This window comes from Anticarsia gemmatalis, chromosome 2, assembly GCF_050436995.1.
Source record: "Anticarsia gemmatalis isolate Benzon Research Colony breed Stoneville strain chromosome 2, ilAntGemm2 primary, whole genome shotgun sequence".
Classification (NCBI taxonomy): domain Eukaryota; kingdom Metazoa; phylum Arthropoda; class Insecta; order Lepidoptera; family Erebidae; genus Anticarsia; species Anticarsia gemmatalis.
In genome coordinates, this window is record NC_134746.1 from 6,694,932 (window position 1) to 6,714,913 (window position 19,982).

The 19,982-nt window shown below is 37.5% G+C and overlaps 1 protein-coding gene across 4 annotated transcripts in view; it reads right to left on the minus strand.

Annotated features, from left to right (window-relative positions):
• Positions 1-19,982, minus strand: part of mtd (TLD domain-containing protein mustard) — a 98,188-nt gene that overhangs the window by 76,774 nt on the left and 1,432 nt on the right. For 3 of the 4 annotated variants that reach the window (XM_076127910.1, XM_076127888.1, XM_076127957.1), the window contains exon 2: positions 7,157-7,364. In XM_076127910.1, the coding sequence (XP_075984025.1) occupies positions 7,157-7,293 (137 nt within the window). In that variant the 5' untranslated portion in view covers positions 7,294-7,364. Of the gene's footprint in view, positions 1-7,156; positions 7,365-10,814; positions 10,938-19,982 lie in introns of those variants that run through there. The other variant, XM_076127895.1, reaches the window with a different exon arrangement.

A 19,982-nucleotide genomic window follows, 5' to 3' on the forward strand; every position in this document is an offset into this window, starting at 1 on the left:
AAGTTCGATAATTGCCAAAAATTTTGTAATTAATTCGAAGAGACCAGTCGCTAACCTTAAAAAGATATATCTTTCAACGCAAACAAAGAACGCATTATATTTAGCGTCATTACTTTATATTGATTTGATACATTTTGGAAATAACTCTGTCTTTTTACTGAGCACATTCGTTTTCGGAAATAATAGAATACAGACAAAATTGAAGTACGCGTTCTAGTTAGACATGTGTTATATGTATATGTAATAAACGGTTATTAGAAGGCTCTTGTACGTAGAACGACGTTACAAAATATTGTGTACATAGCTCCAAAACAGACAAGAGATATCAGCATGGAATTAGGAAAACGATTGTTTCAACAAACTTATCATTTCTTTTCGTTTGAAATATCCAAACAAAGATGGAACAAACAATAAAACCGGGGGCTCGACTGCCTATTATCTCACTATCAAACCATCGGTTCAATATTTATAAGTACGTTTTATTACGCAGCAGTTATGTAAATGTAACATATTTAGTAGAAGTTACGTAAAACTGCGATAATGTGAAAGATTATTTAGAAATTAAGTACAATTATTGTTGACAACTGAAACAGTTACGACAAAAGACTTTGAGTGAATATCAAAATGAATGCGTGTTACTCTCCAAGCACTCTTTATAATCGCCACTGAAATACAGTGCATTGGAACATATGCTTTAATTTACATAAACATAAATATTTTCAATTACATAAACACATTCTTGAATATGAGTAACTGTACCTATATGGTACAATGAAATTCCAAATACATTTCATGTAGCGTCCTCTACGGCCACCATGAACCAGATAAACACTTATAAAACCTGTCAGCGCCGAGAACAAGGAGTTGTTAATCAATGGATCAGACAATACCTGATATCCTATAAAACCGCATTGAGATGCAAATAAGGAAAGGGAAAATAGATATATCTGTACCTAGCAAACGTTGAGTGTGAAATCGATTTGTACGCGATAATACGGCGACAAAGCATCGCGTTGTGTGTGTCGCGCGCGGCGCGTGACAACACGGCCCGCGGACAATATGCCTCGGCCTCGTGCACCTAGCGGCGTCACGACCACCACTATACTACACAAACATTACTCCACTGAAACTAACTTTATTGTCATCGCACTCCACAATAATACCCATTGAATCATTGAAAAACTAACCAACAACGTAAGACGGAACTAGAGTAACTTTTCGCTACAAAAAAAACAACAATCTGTGGCAAAACGCACCCAAGAAAATTTCAATTGTTAATAATATGAGAGGTTTCTTTCTTATTATGCCCCACGGGTGACTTTGCATTTTCAAATATAGCCAGATGAAACCACATCTACATTTTATTCATTTCTTGTGTTCAAAATCCCTGCTTTAAATACATACATTCAAACAAACTCCTGTTTATAAAACCACTGATACAGTTATTTTTCTGGGGTTTCAAACGATCGCCGCAATTTAAACCTTAAAGTTAATATTACGAATTCTCTTTAAAATTAATATCAAATGTATGAGTGAGGAACCATAACACGATTTGCTTATACGAAGAAGTTAAAAATAAACATGCATACATACGTCAATGAATGCAATGATAAAACAACTAACCAGATGCTACAGAACGGAATATTTCCTGCGATTTATCGACCCAACCGTCAACTCTACAATGGTCTTAAAATATAAGTGCTGATGAAATAAAACTACGAACCCTGAAATCGATAAGGCTGTATCGCCACAAGCAGCAGGGCCCAAGAGGAAAGGGCCCATCATAAGTTAACAAGAGCCACGGTCCGACATTACCTACATATAGCTAACCGCAAACATGTTTCGCCTGTGGTTTAGAATAGATAGCACAAAAGGAAACAATGACGGGGTGATCCACCCTCCACCCCTGGCCCACACTTCGTTTCTCGACGGTGTTGTCGCCTAAACGTTTTATATTGGCCAAGGACAGCCCGTGCATAACGTAGCACTGCAACGCTACCGATTCCAACAAATATGCGAAACTGACGCGAACGAATTAGCCCACGAAATTGGGTCGCCGAAACCTCCTCTCTACAGAATTCCAATACAATGCGTTATTATTGTTCGATGCATATTTTTGGGTAAGCCTGAAGGGTTTAAAAGGCATAAATCATGGCACTAGATAAATTAAATACACGACCAAGAGATAAGCGGCATTTAAGTAGCTATATCTGTTTTATACATCAGATGGCTGAAAGTGCTATGAGCTGATAAACTTTATACAAGTGGCAATAAACATAAAACAAATAAAAAGCTGAGTACGCCACGGCGTATGTTATTAAATTGAACTTAAGCAGTACGACGACGTAATTTCTTACTTTAGAACGCGTTGGAGCCGCGGAGCAAGCTTTTTAATTAAATTACAATATAAAGGGGCGCGGTAAACAACCGAGACTTAGTTTGGAAGGCCAGGGCGGCGTCAGAGGCTGCTCGAGTGGAGATAAGGAGCCAGTAGGTGGAGGTAGTGTACACACTGAGATAGGTAATGTTGCACAAGGCAAATATTTGCGTGGAACGCCGCCGCCACACCACCGACGTGCGACGATTGCCGACTGTCGCTCATCAAATCACTGCTTGCTGCGACATATTATTTAATTGAACATTTTGTACATTTATCAGACACGAAATTTGTAAGTAGGTACCTATTAGATAGTATTATAAGTTATATGATAAGAAGCAATAACTTCATAAAAGGTGATAAAAATATTTTTAATACATCTGTGCGCTGTTAGTTTACTTACAGAAAATTAAAACAATAGTAACTGGGAGCCTTAAAAATGATGTACACAGAATAAGCGAATGTCTGCACACTGTAATCTAAGACTGGAAATAATATAACAACAGATATTCACGAAATATATATTTCCCTATTTACAATGAATCTTTCAACAGCTCGTATGTAACTTGAGACTATCGACGAACGAAACATTGGGATAATAATAACAAATCAAGAATAACTAGATACTGTTTGTTTACCGCATCACCAAGCGATTAATTAACGAGATAGCCATATTATCTTGTTAATTAGTTAAATAATCGTTAAGAGGAAAGCGCTCGACCTTTCGATAATCATTTTCTACGACAAGGATTATTCCATAAGCGAGAGAGACAATAGTATGTGTTTAATAAGGTTAATATATTGTATGTAACAAACGCTAATCCATGATGCATTTGTACAAATTGCACTGGCAGCCTGCAACAAATTGCATTACCATCGTTTCCCGGTGACGAGCCGACTGTCGTCCTAGCGGGGTTAGTGCAGTGTGAGCTCTACCTCCGACAAACCGAATAAAGTGCACACATTTTGACTTTTATAACTATTTTAACCCCGTTACAACTTCAATACACGAATCTAACTGATTCTTTTTCATATATTTATAGTTTGCATACATAAAATAACTGTTTTAACGCGATTGGCGGCAAGCGTAGTGACAACTTTACATCAATTTACTTTGTATTACCAACAAACTGTAGTTACTAAGCAGTAAGTGTAGTTTTGACACTAAAAAATATATTCACCCGAATCTGCACTCACATGAAGAAGTAGGCTATGATGTCATATCACTGAATCTCTGGTTCCTAACACGCAAAATCATAATAACTTAATGAGTGAAACTATTGTTTCGAACTCTTAAATCCAAACACGTGTCAGTACTTCTTAGTTAAAACCAGAAGTCAAAAAAGTATGTATAGTTTACAACACGCTGAATGATTTATAAACATTCGCCAAATTACAAAGTCCGTTGAGAACTCGACTAGGACGAGCACAAAGGCTGCACACAAAGGCATGAATACATTATAGTAATTTAACATTGTCGATACTGGCCGTACATAATAATGAATACCGCAATAATCTCAAACAGAATCCCTTTGACATTGCATGTTATTGTTTCTTTTTCTCAAACTAACCACAAGTAGCGTGCTACGAAGCTACGAACTCTTCGAAAGTAGTGAAAGTGTTCGAGTTTAAACTTTGAAGTTTTCCAGTTCTATGTCGTCCGATAAAAACATCTCTTATCGGTTGATACTAAGCAAAATATGTTATACACACACAAACAATTTTCATTGTTGTCGAGACACGGGTGATAACATATTTTCAGTATATTTTCAGAACTAAACAAACAGCTGGTGATCGCGTCAAATCAACGAAACCGGCTAGCGTGTAAGATAAAGTAGTAGAGCACTGTAACAGTGAAATGTTATGTATGTTGTAAGTTGTAGAAAGTTACACAGGTACAGTTTTAAACTTATATTCATACATACGAGCATTACGGGCACGGCTGAAACCTACAACATAATATACATCATGAGATTGCTCGTTTTAGTTTAACATGTTACGTAACTTTATACAAATAGCAGGACAGGCTTTCATAGAATTTCTCGGAAACTACAAGACGTTCTCAGTAGTGTAGGAGAGAAGATGTAACTATATTGTAACACAGCATGTGATTTAATTATGAAACTATATAGGAGCTACTCACATAATTACTTACTGATGAAAAGTTATAACCTCAAATATCACACGAGTAAAACAAACAGTTCACAAATAGGTGTACACGACCTCACTCTCGGCTTGACTATTTAATTAATGAGCGTTTTTATCTTAAAATTACAAAATTGCCTTGCTACTGCTACAGTAGCGCTTTTGTTTCTAATGTGACAACACTCCGAACAAAACAATAATACGTAGAGACGCACCTTTGCGCTAACATTTTCATTTAAATCACAAAAGCCCGTCATCAAACGTGAATAAAAACCTGCAAAGCGTCGGCTACCTTTATTCTCGTTAAAAATAACGTTAAGTTACTAAATACATATTAGGAAGGTATTTACTTTGGTCAATAACTGAATAAAAAAATAACATTATTTTTTCTGCATGCAGCTGCACGTATATAAAATCCAAAGGCGATTTAAGAATGCTAAATGTCAAAAAATACGCGCAGTACCAAAATTTTTATTTTTGTATCTGACACCCTGAACATTTTCTCTTCGTCGCTACATGAAAGAACTGCTGAAAGTTATAAGTTTTACGCTAAACGGAGAAAACTAATACATTTTTGAAACAATAAAATGATCTTTTGAAGCATATAAAAAATTGACATTTATTGCTACGGAACTCTTAAGATCTACCATATTGTCTATGTCACAATTATGTAGATGTACGTAACTTTAAAATGGCGCAGTTATGAAAATTAATGGAACGACAGCCTACAAAGTCAGACGCACACCAAACTATCATTAACTATATACAGCCTTGGCCAGAAGTATTAGGCACCCCCAATAAAGTTACTACACACTTGTGCTATTTGAATAATGAATAAATATTCTATTGAAAATTGATCTTGGTGTCTTAAATCACTATTAAAAACAATGAGTGGCAAATTTTAGTGGTCGATTAACAACTGGTGCAACAATGACCAAATATCATAATTTCTTACAACTCTGTTTTTGATGTTTTGTTCGTCTGCATTTGAAAGTCTAAGCTTGAAGCTAGAACATTTGTAGTTTTGTGATTAAAGCGAGAAGAAATCTATTTGAAAATGCCAAAAAAAAACGAAATTAGTTTTAAAAATCGTGTTAATTTCGAGCTTTTCCATGAGCAAGGTAAGAATCAGAAAGATATCGCGCAGTTGGTGAAATGTTCGTGGTGTTCAGTGCAATCAGCTATTAAACGATTTGCTGAGACTAGCATTCACACAAATAAACCAAGAACAGGCAGAAAACGAGTGCCTACTAGCCGTCAGAATAGGAAACTTATCTGTGGGTGTGTAAAATACAGAAAAAAAACTTCTTTGAAGCTCGCTGCCGCTTTAACTGAAGAGATTGGAAACCCGATAAGCACTCGAACGGCAAGACAGAGGCTGGTAGAAGAAGGCTTAAAAGGTTGCAAAACCAGGAAGCAGCCGTGGCTTTCAGGAGGCGACAAAAGAAAACGACTTGAGTGGGCTCTGAGACACCAACATTTCACGGAGGAGGATTGGTCTAATGTGCTGTGGTGTGATGAATTCCAACTTGAGGTTAGTTTTACTAATTTAGTCTATAACACAATAACAACGATCAATGTAATGCTAGTCTGCAATCTTAAATATTATAAGGGTTTGTAATGTGTGATTTTTTTTCTAATTTACAGGTATTTTAAACACCAGGTGTGGCGTTCGTGACGAAACGCAGAGGTGAAGATTATCACCTAGATTGCGTAGTCCCACGCAAAAAACACGGCGCAGACAGTGTAATGATTTGGGGTTGAATGGCTGCTGATGGAGTCGGCCAAATGTTCAATTGCAAAACTCGCATAAAAAGTGAAAAGCACATTAATGTCCTGGAAACTGCTCTCGTACCTTCGTTTTCGTGTTTTTTTATGTGACTCTAACCTAAATGGTGAAATTCCATCAAGGCAATGCTTTGTGTCACAAGTCAGCCACCACATTGCGCTGGTTTACTGATAATTGTATTGATCCGTTGGAATGGCTTGTCCAGTCCCTGGACCTAAGCCCTATTAAGCATTTGTGAGGTATTTTAAAAAGAAAAAATAACAGAACACTCGAAAACATCAAAAACTGCTTCAAAAAGCGCGTTAGTGCAAAAATGAGATGCATTTTCAACAGAGGATTGTACGAAACTTGTACGTAGTATGACCACAGAGATGCTGCTGTCATAAAATCAAAGGGTGACTCAACAAAGTATTGGTGTTTTTATAATGTTCTAATGGAAATAAAGTACTTTAATCATTACAATTAGTTTTATTTCTCTGTAATCTTGAAATATGCAGTAATTTATAGGGTGCCTAATACTTTTGGCCAAGGCTGTAGATTACGAGACAAGATTTGTCCCGTCAAAGTTCACACGCAAACAATACTCCGCTTATTTCAAACTTATACTAGTTGTCACACACAAATATTACAATACCACAAATTATTCGTGTCTTATATAAATATCAAATATAATTCATATTATTAAGTATATATAATTAAAAAATCGATCTAACAATTATATTTAAAGCACACTTCATTCCGCTAAAAGCGATCGTGAAATAATAACATTAATTGCAAACTAATACTCAGCTGACGGGAGTCACGTCGTCCTGAAATAAGGCTTTTGAAAAAAAAAGGGAACTCACTGCCAATGGAAAGGTCCTGTAATTCCTTCTCTAAGTCTGTCTTTTAGGGAGCGCTGGCGCGAGGGTCCGGGGCCGGGCGGCAACATGCCCGCGCCGGCCGGCACCGGGGGAGGGGGCGCGCGCGCCGGCGACGACATCACTACTTATCGCGAAGCACGCGCACTACCAGCTCCGCGCCAACATCACACCACTCCACTATAAACGCGAGCTGCAACACAACAGAAACAACCAAAGCCACGTAAATAAAGCGAAGCGATACCAACGTTTAATGCAAATAAAGTGGCAAAATTAAATATCCATATAAATAAAATATTGCATTTACAGTACAATATAATATAGGCAGCACGAACTAGCGTGTCGATAAATAAAAGTAATGTTATGAATGTGACTATTGCTATAAAATAAATATAAACCTCTATACAAAATATTAACTAAGTACAAGCCTACTAGTTGTAACAATGTGCCTAATAGTTTTATGAAGGCAACGCATAAATTTCCTTCATAACAATTTTATATTATCAGGCGCTTTACTATTACGAGGAGCGGTCTTCATCGACTTAAAGATAATATTTTAATCACGTGGTATTGTTGTTGTATAACTGGTTCTTGAATTATAAAACCTTAAAAAAAGCATTATATAACATTCTAACAATTGTTTCTATTGTTGTGATATAAATACCTCTGTATTCCACAACATAAAAGTAAACAGTTCACTTAATAGTTATTTTTAATATAAACCCAACCTAGCATTTAAAAGAAAGATTGTATATAATAAAGCTACGTTTTATTATCAGACGATCAACTACTTTGACTCTACCTGCACGGCAAGCTTGGTAAAGATTCTCGTATGACTGATAACATAATAATATGATAGCATAGTACCGCCGTAGTTAGTGCAATTAAACCTTTTCTGTTTTATTTAACTTGACAGCCAGTATGCTTGCCCTGTCTAAGCGAGTAAGTTTGACTCGTGACCTACACAAGTCCGAGGTAGTAATGTGCTGGAAGCAAATACTACATACGGTAACTACGTAGAATCACTTCAAAGCTAAGTTACTCTTGAAAAAAAGAATATTGCGGTACATCTACAAGATGTATAAATAAATAGTAACAAGTATTTTTATTGATCCATGTTCAATTGCATGACCTGTGACATTTTTAAACAGTTGAGAATTATATTGTGCCTACAAGAATTAACCTGATTTCTCCAATTTAAATGGTCTAACAATATTTTTTTTTTAATTTCCATTTAGAACTTTAACAATAGCAAAGACGTTTGCTTCAAAAATTAACATCACTCCAAAGAAATATTTTACTAAAAATGTCATTGTATTCAAATTGTTGTTACTTCTTTAAAAACTGACAGAATCCTAACGTCGTTGCTTCAAAAAGAGATATGAAAAAGGCTGTTGTAGAAAGCAGGCAAGAGACATTGTACCTTGACCTAATTTAATACTGTTCGAAAGTGATTCAATCTAAGGATAATCAATAAAACACGCACTCTAGCGTATTTCGCGTTAACGGAAGTCTAATAGGGGGAAACTTGTAAATTACTTTTGGATGTAAAAGGAATGGCAATCACATTTCTATTTAGCAATCTCAATAGAATAGAAAACGTTTATTTGTTGGTGCAGAACAAGTTTTGGACAACTAGTTAAGATCCCTTTGAACAATAAAGTTTTGTTGAGAATACACTGAAACGGACAGGGCGATAGCAAGGGGCGAAAGCGGGTATCGATCGTCCCTAACATCCTCGCCCCGCTCGCTCCGCGCCCCTCCCTCGTCCCAGCTCAGCTTACGTAAGTCCAGCTGATCGCACCCACCCTGTAACCTTGGCAACGAGCCTTATGCACGCATTTCTGTGCGCTATTCAAAACTAACAATGCAAAACAATAGTAACACGGTTCTATGGAGCATTCACAACTGTCACAAGAGACCAATTACTCCAAATTAGTATCTATACGTATGTTTAAATAAGCTAGTAACATTGTAGGCTTTTATTCGATTGTCAAGTTGTATTCCGAGAGGACAGTCTCCGGCAGCATTGTTCCCTTCGTAAACATAACACGTCGAGCATAGACATGTTAATTTCCTGCAACAGACTGACCCTCCCTCCATCTGCCAATACGTTCTACTATTAAATCGCCGTCTAAATCGACATCCTTTCGTTCCTACTCTTATTATGTTGAATTTTAATAACAAATGAAGGTAAATAAATAATTTTATTTTCTTTTCATCATAACCTGCGTTGTCGCTTAGCGTCGCTAGCTTCGAACTATTCTTGTAGACAAATATTAGACTTTTTTATCAATCCACACATTGAACCCAAAAATCAAAATGCTATGAAATAATAATTCTCAAAATTTGATTCCAAAGTTATATAGTACAGATCTAGAATTTTTTTGTAGGAACTCGAAATTCGCTCATAAAGTAATACAAATTCACTAACGGACTATGGGGGAAAACATACGTACTTAATAGTGCAAAGTACGACCCCAAGAACATGATTTTTTCTTACATACGAATAAACCCAGAGCTAACAAAATTAACATCGTGGCCCTGAACATAAAAACAAACTCCTGCAGGTACATACACGGTTAATTTATAGATGAATGATTTGTATACAAACTTGAAACGATAGTTCTCTAGGAACTTGTCCGTTTCACGAAAATACCAAGCTGGAAAAAGTGTAATTTTGGTAAACGAACTTTTCTGCTCCCTCGGTAGGTATTTCCTTTGCAAAGAGCGCACCAGTACGGGCTTTATTCATGTAATCATGGAACAAGGGAAGTGCGCAGCGGACAGGGCGGAAGTGACAGACGAACGAGAGAATTTCAACAAAAGACCATCCTGTGCCTCAGTGGAAGAGTTTTAATTTTCCAGCCTTTTACGAGCTGCTCTGTGAGCATGTCGCATAAAATTTGAGTAATCAGAAAACAATCGAAGTTAAAGCTTAACATCGGATTGATTGTACAAATACGGGATGTTCTAAGGGTTTTGTGAATTTGAATGAAAGGAAGTGATGGGCTGGAGCTTTACGGTTCGTTAAATATTTGACCGGTGCCGTTCAATACAAACGACCTTGCGACCGCGACGCGACGCGCGCGCTACCGGATGGCAAACCGACGTGGAACTAGCGATCAGCTGTTACCAGCCCCTGAACTTTTCTGTCAACAATTACACATGACAATGTTTTCAAAATAATCTCATATCAAAACAGATTCTATTAAGATATAACATCTTAGTTCGAAATAACAACGCCTAGTCACAGGGATATTTTATGCGTAGAACCACCATGTTACAGTATGACACGAACTATTGCGTTGACACGTTTCATTTCAATCAAAATAGTCTTAAATTATGTTATTTCTTTGACATTAGACCAACTAAATAATTTAAAGTTCACACAAAACATAAAACAAACCTACTTGCAATAGCATAACAATTAATGTTAAAAACAATTCGTGAATCATAACAACAAACGACACTATACACAATTGAAACCTACATCAACTCCGCCACGGTAAATGGTGAAATCTAAGAGCCCTTAAAAACTAATAAATCACAAAGATGAGGTTGATGATAATGCTGAATACGACTAATGAATGATTAGTGCAAGTAAGCGTCTAGGTGTGGTCCATGCATGTTTGCAACGAACCGAGGAAGAAGAACAATATTCATGTGAAGAAGCGCTGACGGGAGGTTAAATGGCATAACGCACACGCGATGTACTTCGAAGGCTGAAAGCGTGCAACTGATCGCGAGGCAGGCGAGGCGGGCGAGGCCGGGGCGTGGGGGCGGCGCGGGCGGTGTGGGCGGCGAACAGGGGTGGCGCCCAACGCGGGCTCGGCGCACCCCCACAACACCTCCTTCACATAATCACAGGACAATTTCTACACCTCCCGTACTGATATATCGGAAACCTCCGTTGTACAACCACTCGCTTGAGGAGAAATTAAAATAAGCACCTAACTGGTTGAAGCATTCATCTCAACAGCAGTTTCTACAAGAATGGGACTAGAACGTGTAGGCCATACCCTTGCGAATGACGAATAAAAATTTTTGAGAACACTGAATACGTCGATATTTTAATGACCATCGATTCATTGAAGTTCCAAGTATACCACGTAGCCAGCTGGCCGGCGTTATAGCGATCAATAAAATCGCAATACCGGACATCGAATGTCCGACATACGAAACCGAGTTGAGATAGATAGTTAACTAGTGGCAAGCATCATAAATAACAGACATGCTGTTAGTACCACTCACGCACAGGTTTAACATTAAGCAATGGACTAAACGCCTAATGCTGAATAACATATTATGTATACCGATTAGATAAAAAAAATATTCACGGTTTTATTAAATCTGGGTCAGCGCAATAAAGAAAATTATGGAAAAGTATGCAACGGAGTACACCATTCTTATCGATGACGTAGGTCCAGTCATGTCTGCCTGTAGCTGACGTTTTTACGATTTCTTATTTCTATATCACAATGCAAACGCGATCCTTAGAAGTTGGATCAGAGTTAGACAATCAAAACGTAAAGATTATTAGTTAAGAAATGGTATGTATTAATTTAATTTTTTTCAGTTCTAGATACTTAAAAAATCTGTCTAAGCTAGTTGATGAAGCAAAGTACATTCATATTATTCTAGTGTGAATAACAGAATAGTGCTTCGGTGGCAAGTGAAAAGATGGTCTCGGTATTTGTACAATAAATATAACGATTGTGATTTTGAATGAATGCAGGTAATATAGCCTAACATGAATGATTTGCTATCAACATATAGATGACGCAACCAACAGAATCACGGATCCATATCAGTCGCTTGACTAACATTTCTAAGATGAAATCTCCAACATTATTTAGATAGCAAATTAAGAATGGTGATGGTACGATAGTATGGCGGGAAATATGACGCAAGTTGTTCAAAGATTAGATATTAGTATTTATTTTAGTATCTTTAACATCCGATACGTGATTACAAAGCAATACTTTTTTTAAATTCCTAGCAAAATCTGAATCCTAATAGTAAATGTGGCTTGAGCATAGAATAGTGTAGTAATGGAATCAATCATAAAATTACCAATTTGTTTCACAATTAAGAATGATATAATAAACAAATAAGTACAAAAACATACCAGGTCACAAATTACATAAAATTACAATACTGTTTTTACGATAAACTAAAGTAAAATATTTACGCTATTTTGTATCCGAATTCCATACGATTGAGTGTATCTAATTCAAACAATAATATTATTGCTGCTCCTACAAAACGCTATAAATAAATAAAAATGTATTGATTCGTGAATTGACTGAAACCACACACACTTGATTTTACTAGATTTGTTGATTGTACATACTCTTTATCTATAGAACTATGCTTAGTTTGACTCTTATTGATCAATATTAACGAAACTGAAAGCTTTATTATTAGATTTTTTCTTGTTCTCATCTGATCAAAGTTTCATTCGTTTGTATAAAGAATAACGGCATAACCACTTCAAGTTTGATACAGCCTTCAACTATAACATTTACACACACGTCTATAACTCGATAATTTCGGCAGTATATAATCCCAAAGAACTCACCCCACTCTATATTAGACCGGTTCCTCCGATGCACAACACTTGAATACTGATTAGACGTAGACTTGTAGAGGATGCTAAGAGTTTCGCTGCACGGCTTAACTATTAACAAACTATACATAATAATATTGACTCCAAGATTCTCTGTCCTATCTTAATTAGACTCTATGAGAAAACCAACAAAGTAAATAAATACGTGATAAATAGTGTCCAATAAAAACTATCCTAATCGTTTAAGTATTGTACTAACTACAGTTAATGGTTAGTGTGCTCGTCTGCTACAAACGCAAATATATGCCAGCAGGAAAGTCTACCAAATAAACTAGAAACGTGCAATCCACGATACAATTTGAAATAAATTCAAACCGGTCCCTAGAGCATATAAAATCTAATAGAGTTATGAATAAACAAGCATAATTCAGTTCTGTAGGAGAAAAGTATTCATAAGAGCCGACTGGTTTTGTAAAGTGGAGCATCGTATTCCGTGAGGTGGCCTTGACCCGGGTACCTACTCTTTAGGCGGCCCTCGGCCCTCCACTTGCTTGTAACATTTCTCCAGGGAATTGCTAGCTACTATGAAGTTCATGTAATTCTCTAAGCGATTACAAGGGAAAGACAACACTGTTTGTGGGCTTTACACGTTTGTGAGTTTTCACTCCCCAACTTTGTAATGGAATTGTCTAAATTATAGTAGAGATGCTCACTCAAAAATGTTTCAAACATGTAGGTATACCAATTTAATTACTAGATAGCAGAATGTACTATGGCTATAAAAAAGAAAAAAGGAGAAAGATTCAAAACAGCGCAATGCATTGTGCAAAACTCATAATAAGAATAACAATATTTTTCATAATATGTGATTGAACATCGACGCATGTGCAAAGAGGTCAATGGCCAACGAAGGTTACTTATATTTTCAAAACAGGATCCAGCACTGGAAGTGAGTCAGAACCCACGCCCTGTGTATAGTGTAGCGATTTCTGCTCGGCCCTTTTGTCAAACAGACAACTAATAAATCAACTACATAACAAAGAAGGCGTTAATAAGATTTTTTTACTTACAATTAATATTTCACAATAAATCTAAGAACTAAATTGAATCTCAATCAACATTTTCCTTATTGCTTTAACATATCTGGATGCTTTGTACATTTTAAGGGAATTATTTGCATCTGCGCATCTGTGTTTGTTTTTTCAAATATAAGCACTTTGGCGAAATCTTTGGTCAGAGACTCCTGACTCAGTCGGTTATTGATATTTATCACGAGGTTAAGTAAAAGTTATCCAGGGGACAGGTTTTGATCCAACAGTGATTAGTCAACAAAAAAGTAAACATTTTAGCTATGGATTTGTGGTGAGGTTTCTAAAAAATGCGTCAGACTACTCTTATCAAAAAGATCAGTTTGTTTTTAATCTTCAGGACTACCTCAAACAAATACGATCTGTAGAATCCGTTGTTTGTCTGACCAATGACCAAACACAATAAAATAACTACTACGCTTCTCGCGCCAACATTGGCATACAAAGTAAATTTAGTACCGAATAATAAAGTCTAGTGCCAACTATGTACTAGCCACTAATACAACCATTTGCAGTATTAGTACAATGTAGTATTTGTAGCGTACCACGTACTAATTGCTCACAGCAACCGACATTACAGGGGCTGACCTCTGAGACCTATTAAGTGCTACCGGCCACTAAACGGCAGTTAGCCTTTTATAATAATTAATAGGACTACTGCTACTTAACCTTTTCTTTTTCTGAAAATGTTAAAGGTGTTTTCTGGTCAATAAGACTTACCCCCGGTTTCTGAGTACAAAGCGGTAGTTTATCTATTCAATAGCGTTTTTTTATATGAGTTTAAACGCTATTGAATAGTTAAACTACCACTAAATGTACCTCAGAAACCGGGGGTTAGACTTATACGCACGTAAAGAGAGACGCAGAGACCCTTCATCATGACGTGCATTTACCAATGATAACAACGAGGCAAGGTAGAGCTAATTAGACAAATCGATATGAACTATGACCTAGTTTGAACAATGCCATTTTAGGATTAGAATACATTGATTTGATGGTTAGTCGACTGTGACACAACTGGCTCTTCGTTAGCGTGCTAAGACGTCAGTACATTTAGTCAGTGATATTGTACCTGATGCGATTACCGGTTATATTAACAAGCTACTTCTCAATGTAATATTGTTTGATCATGTGCATTCATATCATATTTATTTTTCATTGTTAATATGTAATTAATTGTACACGATACACGGTGAATACCATTTTTTATCACCACATGTTGAACCCGACGGTGTCTGGTCACACACAGAACACTTAATAACATATATTATATTGTGTTTATTTATACTCTGTCTGGCAACTCGTCTAGCTTCACTGACTATGAATATCATATAATATGATATTTTACTTGATTCTGGTCTCAATAAACGTAGACATTGTCGACATGCATATTATGCATAATCATAATAAAATTCAACCAAAGAAATCAAATGTATTCTACAACTAGTATCAATCTCATAAAATAAAATCATGATAAAAATACAATTGGCTGAGATATCATGAAAATTACTGATAATTTAACTTACCTAAATTGATTGTAGCGAAATAATACACCTTAAACAAAACACGTTTAATATTTCTCGTTAAAAACTAACTGTAGTTATTAACGTGAAACGTAAAAAAGTTACACAGGTGCACTTTTAAAATGTCACAAACGAATTCATTATAATAAACTGGCAGTCTGTCAGTGTCGAAGTGAAAACATGTAGTGATAAGTTATTACAGAAGATAACCCTTTATTTATGCTCAGATAAGACTAAAATCAGTGCGACTTCGTAATGTCAATAAGTTTGTTTTGAATAAAACTAACATTTACACAAACTAATGAAGGTTGAAAGGCAATCGCCTAATTTGATATGGCAATTAGAAATTACTTTCCCAGGGTAAGGGTACATACCAGTTTCAGTACTTACTGAACTGACTAAAGTGACTACTATAAACTGAATGTTTTATTATTCCAAGCTCTTTAATAACCCGTTCCACATGTTAACGTGCTAGTATGAACATTAAAATCAGCTGTTATTGTTTGTACGATAATTTCCTTTTGCCACACCTGCGGAAAACATGATGATCTAAGGTACGATTCAGACCAACCGGCTCGCGTCGGGCCGGGCCGGGCGGCATTTTACAATGCGGTAAAGAACATTGAATTGTATCAACAGTAAATACAGTTCATATTTGCAAGCAACTTACGCATAGCTATCTCCGTCGGCATCCCGCGACGCGTCGCGACCTGTCGCGACGGCCGACCGGCCCCGACCGGCTCCGACCGGCCCCGACCGGCTCCGACCGGCCCCGACCGGCTCCGAACGGCGCCGTCGGCATCCAATCGGCTGCCGTCGGGTCCGTTCGGAGCCGGTCAGCTGTGCGTCGTGAAATACGAACGGAGATTACGGTGCAGCAACTAGCGAATCATTGAAGTTGTGTTCTTCAAGCGACAGTTAACATATTAAAATCAAAAATGGATACGGAAGAAACACTAATTTCTTTAGTCCAAACATATGATTGGATTCCAGCGGACGCTGCCGGCTGCCGCGGCACGCGTGCGGCTACCGCGGCAGCCGTACGCATACCGCAGTAGCGGTACAGCTCCGGCGGACGCGTTCGGCTGCCGCGGCACACGTTCGGCTGCCGCGGCATGCGTACGGCTCCGTTCCGATGCGGGCCGACGCTAGCCGGTTGGTCTGAATCGTACCTAAGTCGGCGTCAAGGACGTCGAAGGTTAAACCTAGTTCTAACCGAGTGTAACCTACTGTATCTAGCCGCATCTAATCGACATAGTTGATTGCGACTGTGCTAACTGAATATCGTGTTCAAGTATAGTTTATACTGCTTGTTTTACAAAGTCTAGAGCAGTGGTTCCCAACCTAGCAGTAGTTTTAATGCAACGGGTCTTATACGCGATTGAAAATTTAAAGGTTAGGATACCTTATTTGCTGCCCGACGTTTCGATCGCATTACAACGACCGTGGTCACGAGCTGACTGATGTGGCTGCTAAGCGTCGTCTTCTTGCGGCGCGAGTTTCGACGCCTACCCTCACTTGGTTTTCACTTAGTGTACATTGTTCGGAATTGTCGGTACTTCGACACACAACACTAACGACGTCTTTACACTGGCGCGTTACGTCATGCCGGCGACGGCTGCACTTGCTGATGACAGGATTCCACGTAGATGATAAACGGTATCCCTCTTCACGGTTGAAATTGGTATGTTTTTTGATTTCAACCGCTTCTCGTACTATTCTGGAGTAATAGTGACGATCTGTGGAGAGGACCCGGGGTTGATGTAGCTCGATCCAGTGATTGGTTCCTGCTTCCAACAAGTGCTCAGCTATCGCGGATTTGTTGACTTGCCGGTTCTTGACAGCTGCGATATGTTCCTTGACCCTTTCAGCTATTGTTCTTTTGGTCTGTCCGATGTATGAACTACCGCAGCTACAATCCACCTTGTAAACGCCAGGTGTCTGAAGAGGAATTACATCCTTTGGCGTGCGCAAATGGTTAGCTACTTTGGAGAACGGACTATATACAGTCTTTATGGAGTATTTCTTCAGTACTGTTCCAACTTTATCCGTTACTCCTTTTATGTAGGGCATAAAAGCTGGTACTCTGCTAACACCAGTCTGACATTCTTGCCTTCGTTCAGACGTCGTTCGGTTCTCCTGTATCCGTTTCGCTTAAGTACCTCCTGAACGTGTGAGAGTTCACCGTCTAGGTGTTCAGGGTCACAAAGGTCGTATGCTCTAGTTGTCAGCGAAGCCACCACGGATTGCAGGTGTCGCGGATGATGATGCGAATTCGCGTGGAGATACCTATCGGTGTGTGTCGGTTTCCGACATCAGTCAGCTCGTGACCACGGTCGTTGTAATGCGATCGAAACGTCGGGCAGCAAATAAGGTATCCTAACCTTTAAATTTTCAATCGCGTATAAGACCCGTTGCATTATAATATTATGTGTACTAGTCGCGAGAGTTTAAAAACATTACTAGCAGTAGTTACCAATATATTTACATAGTGGTCCCTGCTAAGGAGAATAATAAAAGAGTCGTCCCTGACTAAGAAAAAGTTGGGAACCCCTGGTCTAGAGGGATGCTCTACCATTTTCCCGAAAATATGGTAAAAAGAATAAGAAACACACAATCACGTATTATTTTCACAAAGAAATCCAGTATTTTATCTCAAATAAACTGTGTGAAATATGAAACAAAGAGCGTAACTTCTTATTTTGTTGTCGTTCGTTTCGCAAAGACGATAACAACATAGAGATAAATATTGATTTTACTATATTGTTATTGCCTAGTAAACAAATACTTTTTAATGGGCTTCAAGATAAACTGCGACTATTCTACTACACACACGGACAAACGTTATTTTAATGTAAGAAAATGTTTTAGTCTTAGAGAAGGCACATGTATGAACAGCAAGAAGTATGTAGGTAACTACACTTACGCTAATTCGCTGCTCTTTTATTATACTTACATCATTTCAGTAATCACTGCTGTGTGAAGTTTTATTTGTGCAATGATTATGCCGATCACTCTTTCTTCTTTCTTTGTTGTAGAAGTCGTAGTTATAATGCCAAAGTTCGTTCAACTGTGCGAAAACGAGTGATTTGGCATCGAGACCGCTATTTTCACAGAGCTACTTTATTAAGGAAATACAAGGAATTCTTAATTATAATCAAGTGCAAGCCAATGCTCTCTAAGTTATCGCACTACAGGCACCCTCGGCCAACAATTAACGTGCACTCAAATTCAAGGGTTGCAGGCTTGCAGGTATATTTGTTTACGTAACTCATTGATCGTAGTCGTTGTCTGACCGGTGGAGCCACTAACTATGGACGCTTAACATACCTACATCTAACCAGTTGTATGGATGTCAGTAAAAATAGTTTCAAAATTTATGATGGGTTCCAAAGTAATGTACTTCAGTTACAAGGATAACGAATTGCAGTTACAGAAGTTTCTTCCAGATTGCCAATGGCTATGATCAAGTGTGGGTTTAGTCGGGATACAAACGGGGTAATTTAGCTCCCAGCCTCATGGGATCGAGGTATTTCTAAACGATTTTTCGATAGCTTATAAGGCAAGAGTCTTCTATGGCTTGACATGGATTGAAATGAGTACGTGGGGGTCAGTATCTCCGAAACAACCTAACCGACTCCTATCATTCTTTAGTCAAATATTGATTAAAATTATTATTTACAAGACTTCAAAAGATCTCAAGAAACATTTCCACGGTCTTATGCTACTGATAGTAATAACACCACTATATCCGATTGTACTTCGACCTCCTCAAAATCCTGATCACACTTGGGTCAAAATATTGACACTTGTAATTGACATAGTTAAAGTTTCATACACTAAAGTTATAGTGAATTAACAGAAGGTACACCTTAGTACAGTCACGTAGTCCGTATTGAGTCAATAATTTTCTCGTAATTGAGTCGGAAAGTTCAATGAATTGCTTACGCAAGTGGGAAGCGTATATGATTATCATCCCTGCATCCCAATCAACATACCGCCTACTCCATTTAGTCCGATTATGATAATATTGGGGGCGAATCCCACATGACTGAGCACGAAACAGTATTCATGTTACATGCCGTAAAAGTACGAGAATCAGTAATTTTATTTTAGTTTTCCTTAACATACAATAAAACATTCTTACCTAAAATTTGATGAGCCTATTGTATTATTACTATCTAAATTGACCTCTGTTTCCTACACAATGAATCCAATACTAAGTCCACCTGGACTATAACTTCATGATCTCAGTTGTTTAAAACTTTAAATTGTGAACAGTATGCAATGAAAACTGTAAATAATAACAAATGAAGTTGGTGTATCAGGAAGGTTATATAATAAATTACATTGCATTACATTACAACCTTCCTTATAGACAATAAACAACAGTAACATGTGAATATTTGCACTTAATATTTACCACTGTGTGTAAACGTTGATAATGGTAAAAACTTCATGTTATCTCATCACTAATGTACCTACCATTTTGCTTTGAGATGAAAATATACATTAAAAGAGTAATTTATCAGTATTTATTGTTTAAAATACTCTGTACTTTGAGCTTTTTGTATTGTGTGTGACAAATTAGTGAGATAATGTTATGATCGCTAGTTTATTAGCTACAA